This window comes from Chiloscyllium plagiosum, unplaced genomic scaffold, assembly GCF_037043375.1.
Source record: "Chiloscyllium plagiosum isolate Xiang-an unplaced genomic scaffold, Cpla_swu_hap1 HiC_scaffold_1, whole genome shotgun sequence".
Classification (NCBI taxonomy): Eukaryota; Metazoa; Chordata; class Chondrichthyes; order Orectolobiformes; family Hemiscylliidae; genus Chiloscyllium; species Chiloscyllium plagiosum.
The window spans coordinates 133,921,090-133,939,255 of NW_028270139.1; the positions used below are offsets into that span (position 1 = coordinate 133,921,090).

The 18,166-nt window shown below is 40.2% G+C and overlaps 1 protein-coding gene across 5 annotated transcripts in view; it reads left to right on the forward strand.

The window, feature by feature from the left end:
• The window catches only part of hdhd2 (haloacid dehalogenase-like hydrolase domain containing 2), a 43,621-nt gene that overhangs the window by 19,994 nt on the left and 5,461 nt on the right, over positions 1-18,166 (forward strand). For 3 of the 5 annotated variants that reach the window (XM_087990932.1, XM_043716254.2, XM_043716311.2), the window contains exons 4-7: positions 888-972; positions 7,316-7,532; positions 12,455-12,518; positions 14,617-14,746. In XM_087990932.1, coding sequence (XP_087847058.1) covers positions 888-972; positions 7,316-7,532; positions 12,455-12,518; positions 14,617-14,720 — 470 coding nt within the window. In that variant the 3' untranslated portion in view covers positions 14,721-14,746. Of the gene's footprint in view, positions 1-887; positions 973-7,315; positions 7,533-12,454; positions 12,519-14,616; positions 15,070-18,166 lie in introns of those variants that run through there. The other 2 variants (XM_043716393.2, XM_043716480.2) reach the window with 2 other exon arrangements.

Here is an 18,166-nt window from a genome sequence, read left to right on the forward strand (position 1 = left end):
AATGATTGTTTCCAGAAGCTTTCCAATAACTGAAGTTAAACTGACTCTCTGGAGTTATCCTTGCAACTATTTTCTAAACAAGGCTGTCAGGTTTGCAGTTCTCAAGTTTTCTGGCACTTTCCTTGCAGCTAGGGAAGATTGAAAGATTATGGCCAGTGCCTCAGCAATTTCCGCACACCTTTCCTTCAACATCCTTTAATGCATCTCATCTGGTCCCAATGCCTCATTAGCTTTAAGTACCAAAACTCTATCTGACACTTCATCTTTATCAACTTTTGTCCTTGTAATTTAAAATTCGCTATTATGATGTTGGTATGAAGGCTAGCTGTCACCCTGAATCAGATGTTTGAATTTGCTCAAAAAAAAAGTTGTCAGGCTGCTCACTTTCAGATTAGACTAAACTGAGATCCTTTTTGCTTGCTGAAGTGGGTGGAAAAGATCTTGTGGCACAGTTTGAAGAACAGCAGGGAGCTATTCCAGTGCCCCTGAAAGCCATTTCAATTCAAAAATAAACCAATAGAAACAGATGAATTGGTCACTTATCTTGTTGATTGTGAAACAATGCACAAATTGACTGCCACATTTGTTTGCCATAACAATATCAACTATGCATTAATATTGTTTGGTTGTGATGCACTTTGGTACATTTTAAGGACGTGAGGTAATTTGCATCCGACCCAGGATTGAATAAGATATGAAGCTTACAGAGCAATGGAAGTTTATCTAACTGCATGTGAATAGGTGGAGCAACCAGAAATTTGGATGAAATAAAATCAAATAACGTTTGAGAACTTCTCTTTTAATTAACAAAAAATAATCAAGAATTGTCTCTTCTTGGAGCACTTTCTATCGAGTTCAAAAAGTTAATCAAAATGTTTATTTTTCAGGAATAGACACAAGTGATCCTAATGCTGTGGTTATTGGATTAGCTCCACAGCACTTCAATTACACTACATTGAACAAGGCATTCAGGTAAGAGTAAAAGTTAAAATAATGGAGAGGCCCATGCCTCTGAGTCAGGAAGCCTGGGTCCAAGTCCCAACTGCTCCAAAAGTGTGTAATAACATCACTCAACAGGTTGATTAGAATGTATATGAAAGTGAAATAATATTGTTATGTTGGATGGAAATAGCCTCGTGACACTCACTGTCTCAGCTTGCAAGTGAGGAATGTATGAGGTTACTGAGGGAGCCTGTTGTACCATAGCCGAGAAACTCAGCACCTCCAAGGGAAAGGGAGGAACTTTTTGGAATTGACCTGGAGTTATCTTCATTTTCAGGTGTAAGCACAAAAACAGGCATCGTCATGGCAAGTAATCTTTGAATAATAAAATTTTTTAACATAAAAAAAACTGGCAGGAGATAAATTGCCTACCCTGTTTTTAAAAAAACATTAGATAGATATCAGGAGAAACAACGGCTCAGCGGCTATCCTTCAAGTCCTCTAAGAATAAGTGATCACAGCTTATTTACTGTTCTATATTAAAGTGCGTAACTATAATTTATCTACCAATCCAATAACTTAACTAGTCTACATCCTTTTGCACCTCTTTGCATCTTCCTCATTGCTAACTGACATTCCTAGGTTTGTATCATCAGGAATATGAAAACAGATATGTTTGCATTCAGTCCTTCATTGAAGTAATTGTTATTAGGTAATAAACTGCTGTGGGTTTAGCAATGATCCTTGAGCCATTCTGTTAATTGTACCTTGCATGTAATATATGACCATCAATCCTGATTATATAATCTGCCATCTTCTCGCTTGCCTTGCCTTGTTTCCAAAAAAGTATGTCTCCCTATTTAGCAGAGTTTTCACCCCCCCCAACTTTGCTGTGTGAATATCATTCTTGATTATTCTTTTCTTTGTGGTTTTTTTTTCAACTAATTTTGCTTCTTTCTTATTTTATCCTTTATCTTAAGACAACCTGGGTCCGGCTACCTTAGCAACCAAAAGTACGGTTGGACAGGCTGCTACAAATGATCCCTATAGCTAAAGATTGCAAGATACATCTCTTCTTCCTCTCTGGAGGTCAATATGACAGTCAGCATTCCCTCCCCCACAGTCCAAAGATGTGCAGGTTGGATGGGTTGGTCATGCTAAATTGTCCATCATGACGAGGGATGTACAGGCTAGTTGGATAGACCAAGGCAAAATGCAGGATTACGGAGATAGGGTAGTGGGGTGGCTCTTCGGAAGGTCAGTGTGGATTTGATGAGCCGAATGGCCTACTTCCATACTTTAGGGATTCTATGTCGAGAGTTCTAAAATGGAAAAATGCAGAAGATTCAAACAACTTCAGAGTTCCAATAGTTGATAGATATCAACTGCAAAGGATGAAGGTACCTAGACTTCTGTGAATTATTTAACAATTTTACAACTTTGTTAAACTATTCGAAGATCAAGGTTCTGTGTAGGTGGAATTAAGATTTGGTACAGCCTTGACTACATGGAAGAGCTAATCAGACAGAATTTACCAGATACAATATCTTGCCTACCAAACCCAAGTAGGCAAGGCTGTTGACAGCATTTTTTTGTCTGCTTGTAAAGAAGTGATATTTACACATCAAAGATAGACACATGAGAAAATTATATTCTTTAATCAACCATGACAGAAAAACAAAAAATGTTCCAAATTAAAAGGAAAACTGCTGAAACTATGAAATAAGATGGAAAAATAGTAACCAAAAAAATCTGCCTTTCTGAGGAAGGGTTACTAGACCTAAAACATTAACTCTGATTTCTCTCCACAGATGCTATTGGACCTGCTGAGCTTTCCCAGCAATTTCTGTTTTTGTTTATGATTTTCAGCATCCACAGTTCTATTGGTTTTTATTTGGTATTTAACTCATTGGTACATCACTGCCAAGCATGCCCACCTTTAAGAAGTTCTGGACCACTCTCTGACAGGATTTACATTCTAATCCTTTTTGCTGTCCATGCTCATTAATTTCAATGTTGCTCCTCATGTTTGACCAGGTATTTGCTAAAACCTGTTCCCACAACCACACCACATTCTTCAGTGACTGCCTCTGGCTCAGACTCACCCCATGTGGATTTCAACAACCGTTTCATCCTTAGTGCTTTGAATCCACCCAGGATTCTCGTGATGTTCTAAGTTCTACAGACAGCTGTTCTCACTGCACCCTGAGATATACACTCAATGCTATGTTTCATCATGTGCACACTCTTGAGATCTCTCTCCAACAGCATCATCACGCTGGCTCAGGGCTGCACCACTCCCCGGTTCCACTTCATCCGCTGGTTCAGTCCGTGTGCTAACAAGAAACTTTTTCTTTTCCTTTCAGACATCAAGGCACACAAGATGCAATACCTCAGAGATACCTACACCCCTCTGAAAACTTTCCTCCCTTTCCCTCTGACTTCATCCCCTCCCTGAACCCTACCTCCTTACTGTCCCTCCTGACGTTCTGCTCTCCGATGCTAAATGTTCTGCACTCTGCAAAGGTCTCAGTTTTATCCCTCTGTCCCCACCTTAATGAATTTTGGGCACAACGTAAAATTAAACTCTTCTTCTGTCGCCTTCAATGCCCATTTCTTTGGACAAGAGTCCTCTCCCTGTCCCTCAGACCCCTTCACTCACCTCCAACACTACCAGTTCTGTGAACAGCTAACCCGAGAATGCAACTTTAAAAAAAAGGGTTTTGTGATTTACACACGAAAGAAGTGAAACTATCACTGTATTCTAACAGATGAAAGGCTTAACAGACAATCAATTCTTCAATGTATAATTTCAGTTACATCACACTGCAGATTTTTGCTATAAATTCTGTGTTACGATTGAGCCCTCCACAAACACCTGATGAAGGAGCGTCGCTCCGAAAGCTAGTGTGCTTCCAATTAAACCTGTTGGACTATAACCTGGTGTTGTGATTTTTAGTTCTGAGGAAGGGTCACTCAACCCAAAATGTTAAGTCTGATTTCTCTCCCATGAAAAACAGTAAACTGTTTAGCATTTCCAAACTGCATTTGAAAGTATCTGGTGGTGAACCACCTTGGATGTGAACTTATTTCAGTACTAGGACAGTTAATCTGGAAAATGACTAAAAATTGGAACAGAAAGAAAGACTTGCATTTATATACCGTTTTTCTAGACTTTGGAAATCTCCAAGTTTATTACAGCAATGAACTACCTAAAGTACTCACTATTCAGAAAATACAGCAGTCAATTGCTTCCATAAATAACAATGTGATAGTGATAATTACTTTTCTTGGTAATGCTGGGTGAAGGATGAATTTGGTACTTTCATATGAGATCTAACCGGAAGATAAACGTTTTATGTGCTCACGTAATTGAATTGAATTTATTGTCACGTGTACCGAGGCACAGTGAAAAGTTTTGTCTTGCAAGCAATACAGGTAGATCACAGAGTTAAGTAGTATAGACAGTAGATAATAGGTAAACAGCAGCAAAAACAAACAGATAGGTACAGGCAAATGCTAAGAGTTTGTGAGTCCATTCAGTATTCTAACAATAGTAGGGTAGAAACTGTTTCAAAACCAGCTGGTGTGTGCATTCAGGCTTCTGTACCTTCTCCCCGATGGTAGAGGTTGTAGAAAAACATTGCCAGGGTGGGATGGATCTTTGAGAATGCTGGTGGCCTTTCCTTGACAGTGGGCCTGGTAGACTGATTCTATAGATGGGAGGTTGGCCTTTGTGATTGTCCAGGCCGAGTTCACCACTCTATAACTGTCTCTGATCTTGAATGGTGCAGTTGCCATACCAGGTATTGATACATGCAGACAATGCTCTCGATGGTGCACCTATAAAAGTTGGTAAGGGTATTCGTTGTCTTGCCAAATTTCCTCAGCTGCCTGAGGAAAAAGAGACATCGTTGGGCCTTTGTAACCAGTGCGTCCACATGGAGTCCAAGAAAGCTTGTTGTTGATGACCATTGCCAGGAGCTTGACACTGTCCACTCGTTCCACCTCTGTGCTGTTAATGTGTAGAGGGGCATGAGTAACATCCCACCAAGACTCAATAATGAGTTCCTTGGTTTTGCTGGTATTGAGACCTAGATTATTCTCAGTGCACCATTTTTCTAGGTCTTCCACCTCCCATCTGTAGTCTGTTTCGTTGCCATCTGAGATTCGACCGACTATGATGGTGTCATCAGCGAACTTGTAAATGGCATTAGTCTAGTATTTGGTGATGCTGTCATGGGCATACAGTGAGTACAGTCGGGGGCTGAGTATGCACCTCTGGGGGGCTCCAGTGTTGAGTGTTAGTGAGGATGAAATATTTTCCCAATCTTCTCTAATTGTAGCCTGTGGATCAGGAAACTGAGAATCCAGTTGTAGAGAGTGGGGCTTAGTCTGAGATCATTAAGTTTAGTAATCAGTCTTGAGGGGAAAATAGTATTGAAGGCTGAACTGTAGTCAATGAGTAGGATTCTTACATAGCTGTTCTTGGTGTCAAGATGTTCTAGGGAGGAGTGAAAGACAAGTGATATGGCATCTGACGTGGATCTATTGGGTCAAGAGTAGTGGGGAGGCTGGTGTTGATTAATGCCATGACCAGCCTTTCAAAGCACTTCGTGACCACCGAAGTTGGGGCCACTGGGCGGTAGTCATTGAGACATGCTGCATGAGCCTTCTTAGCCACAGGGATGATGTTGGCTCTCTTGAAATAGGCAGGGACAGTGGCCTGCTGCAGGGAGAGGTTGAAGATGTCCAAGAAGACCTCTGCCAGTTGATCTGCGCATGCTCTGAGTGCGCAGTCTGTTACCCTGTCTGGTCCCATCGCTTTCCTTGGATTCACACGAAGGAAAACTGATCATACCTCTGATGCAATGACTGTTGAGATAGATTCGTCAGGATTTGTCGGAATAGGTGTTATCTCTCTGCCGAAATTCTGCTCAAAGTGAACATAAAAGGCGTTGAGACGATCTGGGAGGGATGTGTCATTGCTATTTTGCACTGTCTCTTTTTAGAACCTGGGATGTCATTCAGTCCTTGCCATAGTCATCGGATGTTTGTCTGGCTTTCTAGTTTAGATCAGTATTGGTCCTTGACTGTCTTAATGGCTCTGCGAAGGTCATACTTAGATTCCTTAATTTGAGTATGTCTCCTGATCTGAAGGCCTCACGCCTGGTTTTGAGCAGGTTCTGCATGTGCTGATTCATCCAGGGTTTCTGTTGGGGAACATCCCGGATTGACTTCCTCGGTATGCAGTCCTCCACACACTTGCTGATAAAGTCTGTGGTGGTGATGGCGTAGTTGTCCAAGGTTCATGCAGACTGTTTGAACATGGCCCAATCAGCCGATTCCAGACAGCACCGGAGTTGATCTTCTGCCTCCTCCGACCAGCACTGGACATGTATCTGCGAGGGGGTCTCCTGCTTGAGCTTTCACCTGTAAGCCGGGAGAAGAAGCACGGCATTATAGTCAGAGTTCCTGAAATGAGGGCCGGGGATGGAGTAGTAGGGATCCTTCACAGTTGGTGTAGCAGTGGTCTAAAATGTTCGGGCCCCTAGTGGGGCAGATCATGTCCTGGTGGTACTTGGGCAACACCTTCCTTAGATTGGCTTGATTGAAGTCGCCAGTTACAATAAACAGGGCCTCGGGGTGTTCTGTCTCCAGGGTATTAGTGGTGGAGTACAGCACGTCCAGAGCTTCCTCAACCTTTGCTTGTGGTGGTATACAAAGTGACGTATCAGTGTTGCTGCTGACCAGTACCTTAGTGTTTTACAAAGCTGAGCTGAATGCAGTTTGTCTAATGGACTTGGCTTTATAGGCAGAAAGGGTTATGGAAGGTTTTGAGTTCTTGGAAAAATATATTTTCAGAGTAATTTCACTTGTCTTGAACTGGTAACTTAACAATGGGGCCTAAATTCTGGAATTACTTCTGTAAACCTCTCCACTTCTCTACTTTTCTCACCTCCTTTCTGTGAAGCACTTTGGAATGTTTTAATATACTGTATTAAGAGTGTGATCATAAATGTGTTTAAATGAATCAATTGCTTCCTAATTCTTGTAGTGTTGAAAAGGGAAGGGGGAAGTCTTGATTCTTAGTTATGGACAACAATAATAATTTTGCAGGTACACCTTAAATGTATTATGCAGAGTATCTTAATGAGTTGAGGGCCAGACGTGGCTTGCTTCTACTCCAGAGTTTAATAACATGTTGAAATATTCTCTAGGTTCACACAAAAAACAACCCTGGCAGGGTACTGTACCCATAGAACTATGTTTACAGAAAAGGACAATGAAAATCTTTTTTTTCTCTACATACAATTACTCCTCATATAAACTTGGTCTATGTCTGTCTTCTCTTATCTGGTCTTTCACCTAGGTTAATTTTAGATGGTGCTCCTCTAATTGCTATACACAAGGCAAGGTACTACAAAAAACTGGATGGCTTATCACTTGGGCCAGGACCTTTTATCACTGGGCTGGAATATGCAACAGATGTCAAGGCCACAGTAGTAGGAAAACCAGAGAAACCATTCTTCCTTGAGGCTCTCCGAAGCATTGGATGCCAACCAGAAGAGGCAGTTATGATTGGTGATGTATGTACTGAGCTTGTCAACTGACTGAATTTGTCAACTGAACTTGCCCTTCTTTCACTCCTTCCTTTCCATTTTTTTTAAAAATTCAGTATTTGGCTTTAGCTCTCCTTCTGTTTGGTCTCCTTTGGCCTTAAAAGGAAACAGTAAAGACCAATGGCATAGCTAATGTACTGTTAATATTGCCTTCTATTGGTTCATTTTTTTTGGAGGTTAGAATCTGCTGGTACTTTCAGATTCAGAATGAATTTATAGCACAGTCTGTTACGAGTTGGTCAGGTGGTCACTCCTATCACATGTAAGGACTTCATTTGTTTCACAATTTTTAGCAATTCTTTGTGTTCTTGCAGTATCCTTATTAGGTAAGTGGAACATCTTTGACATTGAGTCTGGGCAGCCATGCTCTGGTCAGACAGAGTAATATTTCCTAGAAATTTGTTTCAATCCTAGATACAGAAAGAATATCACTCATCATTACACCTGCCTCGGTTCTCCAGAATTGAGTGGTACTTGGGATGGGGGTCTCTAAGCGAAGTGTCACAGTACTTGGTCTGATTTGTTGGTTTTTTTGCATTTCGATTACATTTGACTCTAGCTGTTATGGTTTGTTTTATGGATACCAGTTTACAGTGATGTTGGGATTGCTGAAATCTGCCTTTTTAGAATGAATTAGTGAGTTTTTAAGTATTTTACACTCACTAATTTCCTCAAGTTCAGTGGCTGAGCCACTATTCTGTTGATTTGGAAATGTTTCTTTTCCTGTCCATAATAAATGCAGCAAGCCCAGTGGTCCGACAGAATACTTGACATGGTTTTTAGTTTACCATATACAGAGATATCTCCTCACCTGCTGAGCTCTGCCAGTTGTTAAGGCTATAAATCACTGCGTTGAATTTGGTTTTTGTAAATTAAGTCAAACAAATGGTAGAAAAAAATTAGTTTGCATTAACTGTATCTCTTATAGATAACAGTAAAGTCACTTCCATGCTGGTGCTCAGTATTACGATAACCCTTAAAACACACTTATTGGTTTTGCATCACTTTTTGAAGAATAGAGGAGCTGTATAATATTTAAATTTGAGAAAGACTGCATGCAGGAAGCTACAGAACAGAGAATCATAAAATCCATACAGTGTGGAAACAGCCCATTCGGCCCATTGAGTCCATACCAGACTCTCTGAAGAGCAGGGGGAGATGATTGCTTAGTGGTATTATCACTGGATTGTGAATCTAGAGATTCAGTTAATGTTCTAGGAATCTGGGTTCAAATGTCGCTGCTGCAGATGGTGAAATTTGAATTCAATAAAAAAAAGTCTGGAATTGAGACTAATGATGACCATGAATCCATTGTCTATTGTCAGAAAAATCCCATCTGGTTTATTAATTTCCTTTAGGGAAGGAAGCTGCCATCCTTCCCTCATCTAGCCTACATCAGATATCAGATATAATATGGTTAATTGTCCTCTGGGCAAATAGGAATGGGCAATAAATGCTGCCTAGCTAGCAACATTCTCATCCTGTGAAAGAATAAAGGATACCATCCAGAACTGACCCCTACCCTATAATCCTGAATTCCCCATGGCAATTTTCCTAGCCCCATTCCTGATAAAAGGCTCCTGCCACTCTCGACTCAGATCTCCAGCATCTGCAGTCCTTGCTTTCTCCTAAACTTCCTAGCCTGCACATCCCTATACACTTTGGGCAATTTAGCATGGCCAGTCCACCTAACCTGCACATATTTGGACTGTGGGAGGAAACTGGTGCAACCCAGAGGAAACCCATGCAGACATGGGGAGAATGTGCAAACTCCACACAATCAACTGAAGGTGGAATTGAACCCAGGTCCCTGATGCTGTGAAGCAGCAATGCTAGTCATTAATCCATCCTGTCCACTCGAGGGATTTAGGAGTCCTTGTCCATGAATCTCAAAAACAAGTACATCCAACTTTAAAGGTAATAGGAAAGCAAATGGAATGCTGGCATTTATTTCAAAGGGAATAGAGTATAAAGTAAGAAAGTTTTACTAAAATTTTAACAATGCGCTAGTCAGACCACTGCTGGAACTTTGTGAACAGTTTTGGGCTTCTTTGCTGTACATCTCTATGACTCTATAAAAGATATGTTGACATTGAAGACAGTCCTGTGAAGATTCAATAGGCTGACAATAGCTATGGAGGAACTGTCTAATGAGGCAAGGTTCAGTGGTTTGGGCATTAACCAAAAAACAAAAAGAACTGTGGATACTGGAAATCCGAAACAAAAACAGTCATTACTGAAAAATCTCAACAGGTCTGGCAATATCTGTGGAAAGAAATTAGAGTTGATGTTTTGGGTCCACTGATCCCCCTTCAGAACAGAATTCTGTCTTTTGAGTAGTTTTGGGCCTGTACTCATTGAAATATAGAAGAATGAGAGGTGTCCTTATTGAAATAGGCAAGATTCTCTGGGGACTTAACAGACAGATGTAGATTGGTTGATTTCTTTCAGTGGGAGAGTTTGGGACCAACAGGCATAATTTCAGAATAAGGTGCCACACATTTAAAACAGATGAGGAGGAATTTCTTCTGAGGGTAGTAAATCTGTGTAATTATTTACTGCAGAGGGCTGTCGAGGCTGGGTCATTAAATATATTCAAGTTTGAGGTAGATTTTTTTTATAAGTAATAGAATCAAGGGTTATGGCGGGGGGAAGGCAGGAAAGTGGAGTTGAAAATTATCAGATCAGTCGTGATCTCATTGGGTGCCAGAGTTGATTCGATGGACTGAATGGTCTACTTGTACACCTGTGTTTTATCATCTTATGGTCATTTTTGCTTTTATGAAATTTCTAGCTTCACCCTAACCAGTAGTTTCAGATTGAATGCTGACTAGTGCAAAATCATCTTCAAAATATCTTGAATCGTATATTTAAAGATTCACTGAAATAAATAGATTGGGGTGGCATGGTGGCTCAGCAGTTAGCACTACTGTCTTACAGCGTCAGGGACCCAGGTTCAATTCCACCCTCAGGTGATTCTGTGTGGAGTTTGCACATTCTTGATGTGTCTGTGTGGGTTTCCTATAGATACTCCAGTTTCCTTCAGTGGTCCAAAGATGTACAAATTAGGTGGATTAGCCATGGTAATTGCCCCTAGTGTCCAGGAATGTGCAGGCTAAGTGGATTAGTCATGGAAAGTGCAGGGTTACAGGGATAGGTAGGGTTGGGAGTGGGTGAAATGATCTTTGGAGGGTTGGTGTGAACTTGATGGACCAAATGGCCTGCTTCCACACTATAGGGATTCTATAATTCTATGATGAATGACATTAAGAATATGCCACAGCAGTATTAGATAGTCAGTCATTTAAAAGATTTAAAATGTCTGCCTATAAGAATCTCTATTTATATTGACCTTGATGAGGAAACAAGATCTCGGATTTTGAAATGTAAGGCATAGAAAGTGTAAGCCAAAGAGTTGAATAAAGTGTTGATTGAGTCAATGATGGAGGAATGTGTCCAATTTTTTTGGCAATGGAGCAGTTTAAGAAAATTGCAGAAAATATTGTTGAGATTGTATTTTTAAGAGAAGGTATGGGATATGAAGGTTAAGAGAGCCTATAGAGCCATCCAAAATTCTGAAAGTTTTGATCAAGTAATTTGGAATAAAAGTCTATTGTGATGGTATCCTTAAGATATACATTTAAAATCACAAACTGAAGGGAGATTTATGTTTTTCAAAATACAGTTTGGTTTCTGGAATTCATGAAAAACTTAGTGCAGTGATCTAAATTTTCCTATTTCCTCTCCTCCTCTTGCTCTCCCTCCATTCTCTTTCCCTTATTCCACCTCCCCACACACCTCCACTTTTCTTCCTTCTGTTTTCCCTCCCTGCGCCATTCTGTTGTCCCTCCCTCTCCACTTCCAATTGCATTGCCTGAACTGTTACCTTCCTGTGAAGGTAACGGTTGTCTTCCTCCAGCCTCTTCTCATTCCAGTCCCCTCAAACTCCAATCAGTTCTCTTGTCCTCCACTACCTTCCATGTCCACCTTTTGTGGAATATTAAAAATTGTTTTTTACCACTATGTGCAAATATATGCATGATGATTATTTATACCTGTTTTAAATGAAATGCAATTGTTAACTACTGACTACATTTTATCTGTCTTCCTAAACATCACTTCATATTCCATTTTGGCATGTATTTCATATTATAAACAAGCGAACTATACAGCAACTTATAAAACATACGTTTGTGGCATTTTTTTCATCTGTGTACCATGGTTTGCTCACAAGAATCATCTTGAATTCTTGCCTTTAACACAACAATAACTTGTGTTCTTGATTAATCTTCATGTCGAAGTAAATATTCATTTTATCTCTTATGGCCTTAGGAAGATTACCTATTACTGACATTATGCTGACTGGTCTATGCATAACTTGCTTATCTCTTCTTAAACTGAGGTGTTACATTGGTAACCTTCCCATCCAATTTCCATATTGAGTAACAGTTTAAAAGATTGTAGTTAAAGTTTCTGTTATTTATTTCACACTTCATTCAGCATTCTAGAATGTAAATGATCAGGGCCTGGTGCATCAATCATTTGAGTTTCATATCTACATTTGGCAACTATTTCATTAACTTTTTCATTATCACTATGCAATATGCTTCTGTGGGAATAGGCCAAGTTCACATTTAGCATCTTTCATCCTTCAGAAGATATTTTGTGTTCCATCTCTAATTAGCCTACACTTTTTTTAAACCAGCCTTTTATTTTCTGCTGTTTAGGAAATTCTTTACAGTTTTTGGGAGATATACAGCTTTGTTTACAGTTTATCTCACCTTAATCTACTCTGCTTCCTTGCTTATTTCTGTTGCTTAATTTTTTTTCTGTTGCATCTAGTGTAGAAAAGGAGAAATGTTAACTTTGACTAATTTTTTTGTCTATAGGATGCTAGGGATGACGTTGGTGGAGCACAAAATGCTGGGCTGTTGGGGATTTTGGTAAAAACTGGTAAGTATGCTTATAACTATTTCCGAAACTTATAGTGAATGTTTTATTTTGCCATCGCCACCCATCCAGACTAATTCAGTAAAAAGGGGTAATACTTTGCCTTCTGAATTTTCTTTAGATGTTTACTTAGGTTAATATGTTGTCTCTTTTTTTTTATTTATATTCTGAAATTGCTCATAAAAAGGTGAGACATTTTCACAATGATGTTATTACTTACCATCATTTTAAGAGGGATAAACCAGGAAGCAACAGTACAGTGAGTCTAACGTCTGTGAAATGGAAACCACTGGGGAAGAAAATTGCAGGAACAGAATTAATCTCCACTTGGAGAGCCAAAGTTAATCAAGATGGGTCTAGAAAAGTCCACATGGCTTTGTAAAGGGGAGATCACATCTAACAAATTTGATTGAATTTTAAGGATATGCCTAGGTGTGTAGATGATATTACAGTTGATGTACTCTACATGGGCTTCAGTAAGGCTTTTGACAAGTTCTCACCTGGCAGACAGGTTAAGAAGGTAAGACCCCACGGATCCAGGGAAATTTGGCAAATTGGATCCAAAATTGACCTAGTGGCAGGAAGCTGAAGGTAACGGTTGTTGAAGACAGGCTTCCAGCAAAAAAAAAACTATGTCTAGTGGCATACCAAAGGGGTGCTGTGATCCTTGCTGTTTGTTGTATACATTAATGATCTAGACATGACTGTAGGCAGTAATGATCAGTAAATTTACAGATTACATGAAAATTTGAGGAGATTACAGGATGGTTTAAACTTTGGAGGCAGCAGGACAAGTAGATAAGGAAGTTAAGAAGGCTAATGGGATACTTGCCTTTATTAGTCAATGCATTGAATAAAAAAGCAAAGAGGTTATGATGGAGTTGTATGTTTTAGGCTATGGCTGTAGTAGTCTGTGCAGTTCTGGTTGCCACATCATAGAAAAGGTCTGATTGCACTAGAGAGAGTGCAGAGGGGATTCACCAGGATGCTGCCTGGGCTGGAATGATTCAGCTATGAAGAGACCCTAGATGACTGGGGTTGTTCTCCCGAGAGCAGAGAAGGCTCAGATGATTTGAGATACAAACTTCTGAGGTGTGTGTTTGAAAGATTCCTTAAATCTGTGCCCCGTTGGTTATTGATCTCTCTATTAAACAGGATGTTTAGAGGTAATTTGAGGAAAACATTTTTCACCCAGAGAATTGTGGGTTTCTGGAACTCGCTGTCTGAAAAGGTAATAGAGGTGGGAACCCTCAAAACACTCAGAAGGTTAAGATGAGCACTTGAAACACCTTAGCATACAACAGTATGGGTCAAGTACTGGAAAATGGGATTAGAACAAAGATTTTTCCTTGGGGTGGAGGAGTCCAGAACTAGAGGGTATAGGTTTAGAGTGAGTGGGGAAAGATATAAAAGGGACCCAAATGGCAACTTTTTAACGCAGGGGGTGGTGCATATATTGAATGAGCTGCCAGAGGAAGTGGTGGAGTCTGGGACAATTACAATGTTTTAAAGGCATCTGCGAGGAGAAAGTGAGGTCTGCAGATGCTGGAGATCAAAGTTGAAACTTTATTGCTGGAACAGCACAGCAGGTCAGGCAGCATCCAGGGAACAGGAGATTCGACGTTTCGGGCACAGGCCCTTCTTCAGGAATCTTCCTGAAGAAGGGCCTGTGCCCGAAACGTCGAATCTCCTGTTCCCTGGATGCTGCCTGACCTGCTGTGCTGTTCCAGCAATAAAGTTTCAACTTTGATCTCCAGCATCTGGATGGGTATGTGAATAGGAAGGGTTCAGACGGATATGGGCCAAATGCTGGCAAATGGGACTGGATTAATTTAGGATATCTGGTTAGCATGGATGATTTGGACCAAAGGGTCTGTTTCTGGGTTGTACATCTGACTCTATGACCAACATAGACGTAATGGGCCAATGTCCTTTTCCCTTGCTATAAAAGCTCTGTGATTTATGATATTGAACAACATTTTAAAAAATGTAATCATCAAATGAATTCTCTGTTGCTAGTTCATATAAGCTATTTGCAAAAACAAAAATAATTCTTTGATGTATCACCAACACTCATTTTACTGCTGCTTATTTCCTTCAGGAAAATACCAACCTGGAGATGGAGGAAAAACAAACCCTCCTCCATATTTGATATGTGATGCTTTTCCACAGGCTGTCGACCACATACTAAAGAAACTTCTGTAAAATTCATAAAATGGATAACATCCTAGGTAGGCCACGTACTACTACAGATCACCAAACAACTTCAAGTTATTTTCAAATGACAGAATATCAAAATTTCATGTGTTGAAATTCAATCAAACACAAAGCAAAATACAAAATTTTGCACAGTTGTGACAATGATGAATCAAACTGATGTTTCATGTATTTCAATACCTATGGTCCTGGAAAATTGTCAAATTAATTTTGGAAGAAGGTTGTTATTTGTCCAAGAACCACAAGCCTCTGTTCTTGTGGAGCAAATATCTATCACCTAATAGCATCTGGTATTCTTGACTGTTTCCAAAGCATAGAACTAAACCTCTAACGTGGTGCTCACTTGTCTTTGTATATCTACTTAATCTGAAATATATGGTCCCCTGTAAGATAACTGAGGTTGCGGATCCATAATTTATCTAAATATTTTTACCACCACAGACCAATCTCTTCACTTTTCTCTGGTCTGTTAGTAAGCACGTACCTGTCATGTCATAGCAACTAAAATCTTTCAAAGATTTTTGGCATAAATTCCTTTGTAAATAGACCCCAACTGACTCACTGATGTTACCTGGTATCTCATTCACTGTTATTTAAAGGTTCACATGTTTGAACAAAGTCGTATCAAGTCATCGAACATACCAGGTTCTTTTCAGTTTTCCCATTAACACATTGTTCAAGCTTGCAATGTTTATGCCTACTAATTTTATTTTCAATATGCAAGTACAGAAGCTTGCATATAATTGTACTGCACTGTTTATTAATGAATGCTGATACATATTCTCTCAATTTTCCATAATATCTTGCTTGCTTTCTTACTGCTGCTAATTTTGAATCCAATACAAATGTTGCATTGAGTCCAAGCATTTATTTAGATCAGAAATGAGAGTCAGCAGAGCACCTTTACACACCCCATTCAATTACCAGCCCATTTCGATTTGTCAAGCCATTGTCCATAATTTAACTACTTGTTGAGTTCAGATTAATGAATCTGTGTAATTGTCAAATCTGGTTGTGTCACCATTTTGGAAAATGGAAATTGGTCTAGAAATTCTGCTTTAGCAAATTCCAGCAGTTACAGCAGAATTGGAGCTCGTAGGGTTATCTACTGATGATCTTGCCAAAATGTAAAAGATTCTGGTGAAGGCAGACATGCACTAGGTACAGAAATAATCCATATGCTAAAATGAGTTGACCCATAATCCAACCAATATCCTAGTTTGCTGTGATCTGCCTATACTTGTAAAACAAATCTTTTCACTGTACTTAGCTACATGTGACAACAATAAATCAAAACAAATTAAAAACCAAAAGAACTGTGGATGCTGTAAGTCAGAAAAACAAAACAAAATTGCTGGAAAAGCTCAGCAGGTCTGGCAGCATCTGTGGAGAGAAATCAGAGTTAACATTTTTCAGTTAGACAATAGACAATAGGTGCAGGAGTAGGCCATTCAGCCCTTCGAGCCTGCACCGCCATTCAATATAATCATGGCTGATCATTCCTAATCAATATCCTGTTCCTGCCTTATCTCCATAACCCTTGATTCCACTATCTTTGAGAGCTCTATCCAACTCCTTCTTAAATGAATCCAGAGAGTGGGCCTCCACTGCCCTCTGGGGCAGAGCATTCCACACAGCCACCACTCTCTGCAGGTAGACTGGGAGAATCAGGATGGTATTGGGCCTCAAGAAAGAGACTTTGTGGAGTGCCTCAGAGATGGATTCTTAGAGCAGCTGGTGCTGGGGCCGACCAGGGAGAAGGCAATTCTGGATCTGGTATTGTGTAACGAACCAGAATTGGTCAGAGACCTCGAAGTGAAGGAGCCATTGGGAAGTAGTGACCATAATACAATAAGCTTCAATCTGCAATTTGAGAGGGAGAGGGTACAGTCGGAAGTGACAGTACTTCTATTGAATAAAGGGAACTATGGAGCTATGAGGGAGGAGCTGGCCAAAGTTCAATGGTGCAATACCTTAGCAAGGATGACCGTGGAGGAACAATGGCGGATATTTCTGTGTATAATGCAGAAGTTGCAGTATCAGTTCATTCCTTAAAGGAAGAAAGATCCCAGGAGGAGGCATGGGCGGCCGTGGCTGACGAGGGAAGTAAAGAAACATATAAAGTTAAAAGAGAAAAAGTATAACATAGCAAAGATAAGTGGGAAAACTGAGGACTGGGAAGCTTTTAAAGAGCAACAGAGGATTACTAAGAAGGAAATACGCAGAGGAAAAATGAGGTACGAAGGTAAACTGGCCAAGAATATTAAGGAGGATAGTAAAAGCTTTTTTAGGTATGTGCAAGGCAAAAAAATGGTTAGGACAAAAATTGGGCCCTTGAAGACAGAAACAGGGGAATATATTACTAGGAACAAAGAAATGGCAGAGGAATTAAATTGGTACTTCAGATCTGTGTTCACTGGGGAAGACACAAGCAATCTCCCAGAGGTAACAGTGGCTGAAGGACCTGAACTTAAGGGAATTTATATTTGCCAGGATTTGGTGTTGGAGAGACTGTTAGGTCTGAAGGTTGATAAGTCTCTGGGGCCTGATGGTCTGCATCCCAGGGTACTGAAGGAGGTGGCTCGGGAAATCGTGGATGTGTTGGTGATTATTTTCCAGAGTTCAATAGATTCGGGGTCGGTTCCTGAGGATTGGAGGGTGGCTAATGTTATACCACTTTTTAAGAAAGGTGGGCAAGAGAAAGCAGGAAATTATAGACCAGTTAGTCTGACCTCAGTGGTGGGAAAGATGCTGGAGTCTATTATAAAGGATGAAATTACTGCACATCTGGATAGTAGTAACAGGATAGGACTGAGTCAGCATGGATTTATGAAGGGGAAATCATGCTTGACTAATCTTCTTGAATTTTTTGAGGATGTAACTCTGAAGTTGGACGAGGAAGATCCAGTAGATGTAGTGTACCTGGACTTTCAGAAAGCTTTTGATAAAGTCCCACACAGGAGGTTAGTGAGTAAAATGAGGGTGCATGGTATTGGGGGCAAAGTACTAGATTGGATTGAAAATTGGTTGGCTAATAGGAAACAAAGGGTAGTGATAAACGGCTCCATTTCGAAATGGCAGGCAGTGACCAGTGTGGGACCGCAGCTTTTTACAATATATGTTAATGATATAGAATGATAAGCAATAACATTAGCAAATTTGCTGATGATACAAAGCTGGGTGGCAGGGTGAAATGTGATGAGGATGTTAGGAGATTACAAGGTGACCTGGATAAGTTAAGTGAGTGGGCAGATGCATGGCAGATGCAGTTTAATGTGGATAAATGTATGGTTATCCACTTTGGTGGCAAGAACAGGAAGGCAGACTACTACCTCAGTGGAATCAATTTAGGTAAAGGGGCAAAGAGATCTGGGTGTTCTTGTACCCCAGTCAATGAAGGTAAGCATGCAGGTACAGCAGGTAGTGAAGAAGGC